The following is a 12,457-nucleotide window of genomic DNA, read 5'->3' as shown; positions in this document are numbered from 1 at the left end:
CGTCCTTCGTATCTTTGTTTGTTGGCTTCTTATGATATGACTAATAAAAATCTTGCCCTTGGTTTCCTTTCTTCTCGTTCATGTTCTCAGTACATGGTACCATAGCCTTCTGTATTCTAATAATGCCTGCCCAGCAGCTCTAAAATGCAGGAGAGCCTGTGTACTGTGTTGTTGGCAGATTATACATGTTATTCTTGTTGTAGCTTGAGTAGGGACCACTTTAGCCATGAGTGGCTACCACTCTTTCAACTCAGAGTGTTTTACTGATATCCAATATATATAGTATTTATATATGTACAGAAGGAAGTTCCTTAGTCAAAAGGCTGTATCAGGACCTCCCAAATGAAATTACATGAGCAGCAGTGATGTGAGCAGAGAGAAAATGGACGTCATCCTAACCGAACTCCTTGAATTGTGGTAGCCAACATCAAGGAAACTGATGCCCTCTAAGTGACCCTCTGGTTTTGGTGCCACTGGGCAGGCATTGTAAATATACCAGCTGCAGTGGGCTCAAGTAATCGGCGCACTCGTTTGTTATCTCAGTTTATAGTCAGACCTGCTTCTTAGGTTGCACTGTGTAGAACGCTTGCTGCTCACACGTGTGCGTGCATGCAAGTAAGTGCATGGGCAAATCCAGGCTTAGAGTTCATAGTCTTTTGTGCACTCTCTGCAGGCAAGGTGTGACACACTTCACTAAAGCTTCACTTGAGGGACACTAAAGCAAGAGCACAGCTAGGATAGGATGCATGAAAGGATGCACGTGGAGTGACCTCGAGCAGCAAAACAACAAGTTGACAAAAAAGAAACACATGCAAAACGGAAATGAAGGGCACACAATATTGCGTATAAGCAGGGATGGCAAGTAACGCTGGCGGGAAGCAGTTGAGGAACGCTCATGGCATTAAATTGAGTGCTGTCAAGTTGGGCAGTGAGAGCAGATCGACACTTGGAACCACTGCTGTACAACACTAGGCCCTCATCGTATACCACCAAAAAATATTTTTGTTTTTCAAACAATCAATCACCATGCTCAACAGTTCCAAGTTGTGCCATGCAAGCATGTAGTGTTCTTAAGCTTGACATACAGCTTGGTGTCATCAATGCTGCACACCTGCAGCTGTTTGAAGTGCACTAAACACCCGTACAAATGTCTCATCTAGCATTGTGATCTCTGATGTTTTCACAACAATTACGTGAATCTGTGTGCCAAAGTGTTTTCTTTTTGTGTAATGTCTGTAAGTGTGAACGCATTTTTGTCTGTCAAGCACTGCTCTCCTGTTCTTGATGACACTCACAAAGCAGCTTCCTAAATGAGCACTGCTATCCACCAAGTAATTCTGTGAGTACTTGCAAGATGGAGAAAGATTTATGCAAGAAAAAAAGTGCTATTCACATTAACTGTTGCAAAAGGTTTGAGTGCCTCTTGGTTGCTGATCAATACAGCCTTGCACTGTTATCTTCCTGGGCAGCTAAACTTGTAGAGTAACTGCTCAGAAGGAAACGTGACGGTTTTGGGCTTGTGCCGTAGATTAATTAAGGTGGCTTATTCATAGCTGTGATGTTTGCTGTTCAGGGACTGCTTTGTTGCTTTATGCTACGGTGAGGTGTATGACAATTCTTCCTTGCATGATCACGGTCTCTGTCTCTATCCTCATTATGCGGTGCACAATACCAATAGCCTAAATAGGGTTGAATAAATTTTCATGCACCTCTAGTTTCCGAAGGAACAAGTGTATCTTTTTGAAGGTGAGGTACTGCAAGAGCTTCCCACACTGCAAGGCTTGCTCTGGCAGCAGAAAGCCCACGAAGTCATCCACCAAATCCTGATGGTCATGGAAAAGTTCCTCGATGCTCTTGTATAGCTGTTAAAGAAAAATGTAAGAAAAAAAAAAAGAACACCTGTGGAGAGCAGAATGCAAAGGTAAAAACATGCATGGGCAATGTGAGTACTATAGTAAAATCTTGTTAATTCAAACCCGCTTAATTTGAACTTGCAGTTTATTTGAACAGACACTACGGTCCCATCAATATTATGTGTATTTCAATGAGTGAAAACACTTGGTAATTCGAGTGTGCAAACATGTGCGATGGTTAATTCGAACATACCATAATATCCCGAGAGATGCCCCACCCCCAAAAGATAACCCATCCCTGACTAAACTCCCGGCTTGAAAATAAACTGAAAATTACCCATCTGAAAGTTACCCACCACGTTGAAAGTTAGCCCACCTCACATTTTCACTTGATATTCTCTTGATTTTAGGTGGGCTATCTCTCGGGATTTTACGGTACTGCACTGCCGACCATGTCCTTAGCAGCGTGCCAACTCGTGCAGCGACGCCTCCAACCCGGCAGTGCAGGGGTGCACCAGCTGCTGCTTCCAGTTCCCATTGCAAGTACCATATTTTGATGTGTATAACCCGCGGCAAGTATTCTTTAACAGTGAAGTCGGGGTGCAGGTTATATGCTAACTTTGACATGACATGCAGCTTCACAGCACTAAAGATTTCCCCTATAAGTGTGGCTTCATGGCAGCACTTGCCACACTTCCGTGAAGCCAAACTTCCGAAACTTGTCACTCTTGTTAGCTTAATGCGCATACGCTGCCTAGTGTAGTGCTGCACCTGAGTCCTCCATTCAATGAGCTTCCTGTAATTTGAACTGCGTTTAATTCGAACAAATTTTTGGGTGCCTTTGAGTTCAAATTATCGAGATTCAAGTGTATTCACTTTTACTGGTGAGATTCACGGACACTAATTTCCAAAAGTAAGTATTATGAACTGCGATCCAAAGTGAACTGCAGTTGTTAGCCATGTGGCGGCACTATTGCCGATTCTTGTTGCTTATGGTCACAGATGTGCTTATCACCACAGAAAACAAATGCCAGCCTCAGCATTACAAGCAGGGGCAATAGTCAATTTTCAATGTGAGGAGGGATGTACAGCAAAACACCCATATTTAATACAATACACTGCACTGATCATAATCCCAGACAAGTAGTGGAATCTTCACAATCCCATAATTTTGAATGCAAATTTTACTAGGTAAGTTGAACTGCTAGCCCGACCCTGCCAAGAACTTTAGCTTGAGCTGTGCCTGGACGGACTCCTAACAAGGTGCTGCCACAAACCTTGTATAGCAAGGTGCGGGAAAAATGTAACCCTTCATATTGAATTTGGCTCCTAAATGTTGTAAGTAAAAAGCCGCAGAGGTTATGGGATCTGGCAAACTGGTATGAAAGGCTGCAAAACCTTGCAAGAACAAGCTACTAGAGTAACATTAGGCATAAGCCCTGAATTCATGCAAACATCACTCAATAAAAACATAAAGGCTCACATTAGTTGGTTCTCATCCATCGGTATTGTGTAATAGTGTAAAACTACGTATGGAAGAAACACACAAGCAATGACAAGTGCTGCTTCCAATTGCTGTGGACTATTGCTAATACTACAGCATATACGCCAGGACTCTAAAGAGAAAAATTATTCGAACTGCACAAGTAAGTTAACTCTTGTACAATACCAAAACAGTTACTCTTGCCATAAGAGATGTTTGGTCAGCCAGAAAAGACGAAAGAACACATGATAGGTGGCAACTCTGTGTTGAAAGTTCCTACACCAGCTTGCCGTGACACGACAAATTTTTTATGCCGTGTGCTCGGGCCTTGTTAATTTTTTAGCGCCAATCATGGACTACAGTCTATAAGAGCCAAAGACTGAACATAGCAAGTTTCAAGAACATTTAGTAACCCACAACTGCCCAAATACAACAAAATACGTTGAAATCCGTGACATCACAATAACGTAGAGGCGCTCGGGTTCCAGCACAAAATTCAAGACATTGAGCTTTGACCTTCATTTTATCTTCTAATAACCAACCTATTACCACAGAACTAACGAAAATATAGTTTTGAAACAACACTTTATCAGTCTGAACTGATTTAGTGTTTCTCGTTAGTGTCCTTTTAAAGCACACGCACACATGCACTAAGCCAAACGACTATTTAGCAGAAGGAGACACACTCGCCATGGCTCAGCACGCCTGTGCGCGTCCTACAGAAACACAATTTCTTTGCCAGACAGTGCAATGAACAGATTGCTAACTCACACCAACTGCCTACACCATGAGGGCAGTCTCTATGATTACGTGCGATAGCCCCGATGTCTTGATACTTGTCTTTGTCACTTATATTGTGTCGGATTTTGCACTGTTATGGAGCAACATCACAGCGAAGCAAACTGAGCTAGAAAAAGAAATACATTTTTAGGTGACGTCCGCCTTACCTCAACAGGGTTCACCTGGTCAGACTGGGCACTCTTCATCAGGTGATGGAATGTCTGGTGACGAGCATGGTCATCCTTGAGAGCTTCTTGCACTCGAATCAGGTATTGCTGTGTGAACTGGTTCTCCCGCTCCTCTTTCTAAGCATTGTGAAACAAAGAGAAATGATGCAGGTGAAGAAAAGCAGCAGCAGATGTGACATGAGAGCTATGTTTGTTTGCCTGATGCAAGATCCAGTGCAAGTCTACTAAAAAAATAAAAAAGCATGCAGGTTATGTCAGTAGCCCAGCCTGTGGTTATTATTATTATTATTATTATTATTATTATTATTATTATTATTTTAGAACCTTGAGCAACCAAAAAATACTTTCGTTTCTTCCTCTCTAAAGTGAAAGTGGACAGCAATCAATACGCTGTATGACACTTGTGAAGTTAACTTACTGAAAATTTAAAAATTAGGTCTCCTTTTCTTAAGTTTTAGTTTATAAATACAGCAGATATGCTCTGCCAACGTGAAATTGCTGTGACAAAGCTGAACCATTCCAAAACATGGAAGGCATTAGTGTAGTGCTCCTAATATCACTAGCACCGCAGTGTGACTGTCCAACATGGCCTTTAGGATAGAATTCGTATAAATGTTCGTTTTCCTTGCAATAATGCGAGATAGAATGGAACAGTGCCTGCCACGTAGCATGACTGTCATACGCAGAATTTCTAAGCAGCACAGGTCTTGGTCACTGAGGAGGCTGTGAACCTCGAAGTATTCTGAGCCCCAATAAGCAAAGTACGGCGAGTTCTGATAATTGCACAGGTGGTGGTGTGTTGTTGCTGGGCCTTCAATATGATGAACCTCATGCCTCTAGTTTTTGGACAGTGTTAACATGATACATGGGCATCCCATTCCCATGACACAAACCATGGGACCACTGCTGTAGCATGAGTTGCCTTGGCCTTTTGCAGAGTGAGATTGCCTAATTTTTCTGTCACATGAAGCAAAAATGGCAGGATGCATTATGTCATGCATCTGATGTGCCAGTGCACAATCAACTGCAATTTTCAGAGATTATCACAATCCTGGTACAACGTATCGACACTGTTTGCAGCCGGGAGGTGCCTGTGATAGCTAAGGCAGTAATATTTATATTCTAAGTATTGCATATCAAGTTTAAATGCCAGCTGGTCCATGAAACCACCTTCATTTATTTGAAACAATGCCTGCATGACATAAGTCATGACTTTTCAAAGTGTAAAGACAGCTGTAATGAGGTGGGTACATGCTTTATGAGAGTTGTGCTATAAGTTCCTGCCTGATAAAGTCTGCACGCATAGGCAGGCAAGAAACTGAGTGTAGGCATTCTCCGTATGTGGCACTTCTGAAATACATCTCATGCTTGTTGCACGAGTTGACTGCACTAGACACAAACATTTCTGTCCCCATGTGAGACACAAGTTTGGTCATGCTTTGCCTCTCACAAAACAGCTCACACAAACTAGACTGTGGCAAGAGCCATAATTCTACCGAATGTCCAATGCTGCATTGAGCAGAAACGTGTGCTCATCCAGCCTATTACCTGGACCCTAAACTCGAGCAAGAGGTCTCAAATGGACTGCCCACACGCACGCATGATGAGTGACAGAGCTTTAAACAGTGAGACACAGGACACAGCAAAGGAACCACAGGACAGAGTGCTGTGTCCTGTGGCACACTGTTTAATGCTCTGTTGTTAAACAAGATGTGCTAACCAGCCTAATTGAACATGCTGTCATCATTCATGTGACGAGCCACAGGACATTGGCTGCAAGCAAGGTACAACAGACAAAACGGATGTTAGGGAGTTTTGGCTTGTCTGGTATGCCAGTAAACGCAGGTGGAATGGGCGTTTTACCAGATGGATAGAGGCATAAACGTGAGCAAAAGGGATGCAGCCACCTGGTGGTGCAGAGCTGAATCAGACAAACACAGAGATAATATAGCATCAACCAAATGCATCCTGCTTCGCTGCTGGTTAAAATTTTTAGCAGTGGCAAATCGTGACATAATTGTGCTGCTGCCAAAATTTTGACCAGCAGCAAGAAAACAATACACTTGGTTTGTGCAATATTAACTCCGTGTTTGTCTGCTTCAGCTCTGCACTCCCAGGTGGCTGCATCACTCTGGCTGCCCACGTTTATGCCTCTATTCATCTGGTAAAATGCCCAGTCCACTTACATTTACGGGAATATCGGACAAGCGACAACTCTCTGTACTCCTAAAACAAACGAACGAACGAACAATCAAACAAACAAACAAGTGAACAAATGAAAGAGGAAAGAATGAAAAGCTAATCAGAAACTCAGTCGCAACAAACACTGATAGCACCAGAACAAATTTCCTGCAAGTACTCCTGCTCTATCCTTGCTTGCTTTCCACTTTCCTGTCTTTCTCCACGGCCAAGTTCCTGAAGCACCCTAGCATAAAGCGTGCTTACTAGGAAGAGCCAATACTTCGTTATGCTTTGTCTCCTATGTGGTAGTGCCCAAAGCCCCAAGTTTGAACTAGACTGGTCAAAATCCTGCAATATTTACCAGCAAGCCACATATCACGATAAATTTGTTCAGAAAGTTTCAAGAAGGTGATACTACCAAGCATTTGATACCATCAAGAGGACATGGGGTGCAAGTGTACCATTAGAGATAAACAGCAGTGCAAGTACTCACCGAACAAGAAAACCAGCCCTCAAAATCGAGAATGGACAACTATCAGTAAACCTGGTGGTGGTGCTGCTCTACACTCTCTAAAAAAACACACTGGCTCTCTTTCATCAGCATTTAGTAGTTAGTATTCAAGCTATTCAAGACGGCCACTGTCACTGATGCTTCAATATCTTTTATGCTCGCTCCATTTATTACTATAACCATGGTAACAGGGTGCCAATGTGTTTAGAATATGTGTGTCCAAATAATGCACGCAGCTACAATAACTTGGGCTGGCACATTTCTATGTGCACACGATAAGCACTTGACATAGGCTGTTATGGTTCACATCAGTGGGTGAGAGAAATTAACGGATGGTTCCCGAAATTAAATCCTGGAGCAACATTTTGTCTGTCTCCTTCTTGAGATTCCTTGCTTTATTAGATGCCTGCGCAGTCAGCCAATTCGTGTTTACTCTACCTTATTTATTATATTTTTTGCACCTGTATTCACGCAACACCAAACACCGATCTGCGGCACAGTCAAGCACTATCTCAAAAAGTGTTGCAGGGCCCCTTTAGGAAACAACCACTATAGCCTGAGAAAGAATGCCTTCCGGTGCACCCATTCTTGCCGCCCACCCACCAAGGGATCAGAGTCCACAAGGCCAGGAACAAGCAGGGGCAAGGTGGCTTCCGCATCCTTCTGCTGCCGCGAGCGCTTGCGACTCAGGGCCTGTTTGCGACGGAGGATTGTGCTGCTGGCGGCCATCAGTGCAGCCAAGTCTCCTTCGTTGTCCTCCGCCTCCTCCGACGCGGCTGCTGGCAATGCCTCTTCGCGTTGAACTCTCCCTGAGGTGTCAACAGGCTGAGACACAGCTTCAGCTGATGATGTCCTTTCGGGCAAAGTACTGCTCGTTTGCACCTGCCAGTCAGTAGAAACAATAACACAGTCAGGCCTGACTGTGTTGAACCCACATAATTCAAACGTCCTTGACATCAGATCACGCCCTCCTTTTTGTGAATGTGACCCATAAGCCACAGGTTTTCAACACGACTGAATTCAAAATTTAAAGTTCTTTAGAGGGGCCCTGCAACACTATTTGAGCATGGTACTTACTATAAATTTGCCCAGTAGATGGGCAATGCTATCCCTAGCACTTGAGCCAAACACTATTACTGCATATGATACAGTGGTTCTATACTTTCATTTGATAGACCCTCTGTGATTCCCTGCAACCTTCTCAAATGCCTGCCACCCTTCATGTTATGATGGTTCAAGAAACATGGTGGCTATTGGCTGCATTTATTTGCATGCCACAATAACCAGTGCCTCTAACAAGAAAATGTGCTCAGAAATGTTGCCATTATTCACTCGACCTTGCAGAATGAATGAATGAATGAATGAATGAATGAATTTAATTTAAAAGGGATGGCTCCGTGGCCTATGCTGGAGTGCAGGAAGATGAGAAGGAGTATTGCTGATCAAAAATGATAAATGTCCATCAGCTAAAAAAGTACAATAAAAAACTTCAGTTTCAAATCTCTGATCATGAGAGCGCCTGCTCAAGCTGTGGTGTGTACTTTATTGTGGATAGTGCTGTCACCACTGATGGTTTCTTTTTCCTCCCTCTCATGTGCTTACATTCTCCAAATATATATACTTTGTGCCTGTGAATGCAAAATCATATCTACTGTGGAATCATCTATGTACATATAGGCTGAGGAGCTGTTGTTATTTGTTGTCCAAGCAGAAAGATTTAGGTGCACAGAGCTATGTTTCTGTTTGATGTGACGGTGTGAAAATGTCCTAGTGATGCTAGCACTGTTTATTTGTAGCACAAAAGAAAAACAAACATATATTTCTAGCAGTACATTAGGATGTGCCAAAGTAGAACTGTCCAGGGGATCTCCTGTTTCACAATGCATACAAGATAATGACATACACAGCAGCAGCATGCATTCAACAAGAGATTACATATTACAGAATGATATATGCATACAAAATCACAACATAATATCATAAAGTAAAGAAATGTGCTCACAAAAAAATATGTTATCCTAAGCTAACAGAGGCATGAAGGCTTAATAGCAAGGTCGTTTAACTTATGAATGTAATAATGATACAACATGAAAGTATTTGCTTAAATATAAACAAGCAAGAGTGGAGTAATTTATACATCGCATAAAATGTGAAGGGTTAAATCAAGTCACTACAAATACTACAAAACACTTGCCCATAAAAATAAAGATTAGGGAGAAGCCAGTTCTTCTAATAATTTTATTTCTAATTTTCACCAAAGAAGAGGCAATAATATTGTTTGTAGGAATTGAATTCCAAACTGCTATACCATTGAATAATTTTAAAGTTTTCAACTTCATAGCTTCAACTTTTCATAATCTGATGTGATATGCAGTAAAACGAGGATATTCCACTCCGAAAATGTTATGTTGTATGAGGTAACAATGTGAGAAGGAAGGAACATGTCATGATGAATGAAGTGAAACATAAGAAGCGATAGTTTATACTGAGATACGTACCAAAGGGGCAAAAAACAAATAGGTTGATAAATAGGCAGAGATTGGCAGCATAGCGAACTAAATGCCGTGAGTTTTACTAATTGATCTTTAAGGCATCCTAAAAGCTTGAGGTGAGTAGAATATGAGTTTCCTCATGTACAGTAAAAGGCACACTGGCTGATATTGTCAGAAAGGCACGCTGGTGAAATGACTGTAGCATCAATCAAGGCACAGCTGCTTAAATGTAGTTGTTTTTATTTTGTCAGCAGAAGCAAACAAAACCTTTACTTTCTTGTACTCATGCATGGGTGCTAAACCACCTCGGTACAAGCCATTCAAGCATAAGCTGGCAGTCACAGCCATATTGAAAAGATTTCATAATTTTATCAGACATTGATTATTAACTCAGTGGTTCTCAAAACTATCAAGTTACAACGGGCTCCACGGCCTTCTGGCAGGTAATTCAAGGAGTCTCTTGAAGAGTTTCCTTTTTATAACTGTACAGTACATAGAGAAGCAGATGCTAAATGAAGCCTATAACTTAAGACAAATTAAACCTTGATGTTGCCAAGGTGAAGTTTTACAGCATTATGGTGTGTCATTTGCAGAGTGTAATCAGCCTAAATATGTGCCACTGCACATGGTAGAAATAATGGAGGTCAAAAACTCCAGTTACATATCTGCCGATGGTTATTCGGTGATTATTCATTCTTTTTCTGATGTTCGACAAAAGCCTGAAAAAATCTGCACGCAACTGTGAGAACACTTCCTGCACACATAGAATGCATAAAAGTAAAAAGTTGTGTAAAATTTCAATAGCATGAGAGCACTGTTCAAAACTCCGTCTTAATGTGTATGCTCCTCACATCCATAATGAGAAGAACCCCTTTGACAAGAGCAGTGTAATGTCCCGTTTCCAAAAATGTAAGCCCAAAACATCAGTACTGTTTAAATGCAAACAGTGCACCTAGCCAAATATCCTGCTCACTGTTTCCACAGACAGTTATTGCCAAGGACACTTTTTAGAAGCATTTCCATGGCTGCCCCTGAACTCTTTCAAGCACCCACAAACGAGCCTGTTTTTTAGTCTTGCATTCGTGGTGCTCAGTTAATACACCGGTGTGATGCCAAACAAATCTGCCTGATTATTTTGCTGCTTGTAAACTGGTCCTAGACAGTGCATGTAGGTGGCCTAGTCCACTCTACTTCCATATCAACAGCTCAGCAGGCTTTCCGAGAGACTGTCAATAGTAAAGCAGCAATTAAGTGAACAACCTTTTTTCCGACCAACCTAGCGTAGGAACGTGTCAGCAAGCCTGGAAAACGACCGGGTCTTACCGGAGGAGCAGAGGCTGATGTCGAGGGCTCTTTGTCATAGCTCAGTCGCTTCTTCACAGGTGTCTTGAGGAGGATTTTTCGTCCATACTGGCTGTATTTCTTCAGGATTGGCGAGATCTGTTTCAAAGGCGACACCACAGTGTGCCGAGGTGCCGGTGGAGAGACGACAGTGACCGTTGCTGGTGCAGAGGCAGTTGCTGGCGATACCACAACAGCGCCTCCAATGGCCAGTAGGCTGCTCGAAGAGCAGACCACGGCTGCAGGGGAAGGCATGCCACCAGCGGGCCGAATAGGCGGTGGCGGGGCAGGCGACCCCGTAAGCGAAGGCGTCACCCGCCGTGTGGGACGCATAGAAAGGTGCAATTGCTGCAATGAGACAGGCAAGATCGTTGTCATCATCATCAATACAGCAGTAATAACAATGGTCATCAGTCCAGAGTCAACCGGCCACATGCCTCACCTGCAAATTTACTAATTTCATCACAACATGTAATTCCCTGTTGTTCTGCACTGCTTTTCTTTGCGGTATCCCCATTTTGTTACAATTACGATTGATTGGTTGATCAACTGTCGTTCGACATCTTAAAGCAATAGATGAGTTCTGAGCGCAGTGTAAGAATGATTTAGATGAGAGGACGGCACTGCCCTCCACTTCATGGTATCCCCATAAGCGGCCAAGAGATGGCGCTTGTAACCTTGGCTCGGTCAACTAAGAGCCTGCATAGCTTACAAGTGGTAACATATAGCAGTCTTAATCATTTTTAAGCATCTAGACAAAATACCCCACACATTTTTGTTCTTACTACAACAAGAAAGAGAAAGAAGTCAACAGGTGGCCTTGCGTGAAGAACATGCAAATTTTTGTTCTGTAGTCCTTCACTACTAATTGGTCTATATTGTTAAACTGGGGCTTTTGACAACAGCCACAGTAATGGCCAAGCTAAGTTCTAATGAGCATCATTACACGACGGTGCAAAAGCAAAACCCCAAATTCGGTAGTTTTTTCTTTCTTTCGTTTTTCTCTCTGCACCTGTGCTACTATAGGACCAGCAAACCTTCGGAACTCAGATATTTGCTTCCGTGTGGGCAGCAGATGTTTTTCCATTTCAGCTACAAGATGCTCACTGCCCAACCTGCTCAGCCCCTGAGTGAGATTATTAAATGAGAGACGTATTATGTTTAGTGACAATGCCATTATGTGGGTGACCAATGCACCCCTGACAAGATAACCTGGCCATTTGGCTCAACAATATTAATACAATTGAAACAGTAAAGGAGCAAAATGATAATTTTCGATGCAAAACGCTCGTACAAATACACACAGTACCCGAGATACTAGTGGAAGGCAAACAAAACACTAAATTACATTATTCCGGTCAAATGTATTCACAAAAGCTTTGACGTTTTCCTCAAGTCCTGGCTTTTCATTACGTGCTTCTTCTTCAGCTGCCGACAGTACTGGCTTCTGAGGCATATGTAATCTCTGAGAGTCAGCATAGGCACATTCAGGCATCACACCGGGGTACTCCTTCAAGCTTGGTCGTCCACAGAAAACACCAAAATTAGCAGCTGTTTGGATCACACCCTCCACTTCAGATAACACAAAAGCAAATGAACCAAAGCCCACAGTGAACAACAAGCCAAAA

The 12,457-nt window shown here is 42.6% G+C and overlaps 1 protein-coding gene across 2 annotated transcripts in view; it reads right to left on the bottom strand.

Annotated features, from left to right (window-relative positions):
- Nucleotides 1-12,457, bottom strand: part of mute (muscle wasted) — a 52,409-nt gene that overhangs the window by 11,985 nt on the left and 27,967 nt on the right. The window contains exons 15-18 of one of the 2 annotated variants that reach the window (XM_065455661.1): nt 10,812-11,177; nt 7,600-7,878; nt 4,284-4,421; nt 1,710-1,862 (exon numbers count right to left, since the gene is read on the bottom strand). In XM_065455661.1, the coding sequence (XP_065311733.1) occupies nt 1,710-1,862; nt 4,284-4,421; nt 7,600-7,878; nt 10,812-11,177 (936 nt within the window). The remainder of the gene's footprint in view (nt 1-1,709; nt 1,863-4,283; nt 4,422-7,599; nt 7,879-10,811; nt 11,178-12,457) is intronic. The other variant, XM_065455662.1, reaches the window with a different exon arrangement.

The sequence above is a fragment of the Dermacentor albipictus genome, chromosome 1, assembly GCF_038994185.2.
Source record: "Dermacentor albipictus isolate Rhodes 1998 colony chromosome 1, USDA_Dalb.pri_finalv2, whole genome shotgun sequence".
In the NCBI taxonomy this organism is placed as follows: domain Eukaryota; kingdom Metazoa; phylum Arthropoda; class Arachnida; order Ixodida; family Ixodidae; genus Dermacentor; species Dermacentor albipictus.
Note: the sequence above shows the minus strand (reverse complement) of the source record. Positions and strands in the feature narration are given on the sequence as shown.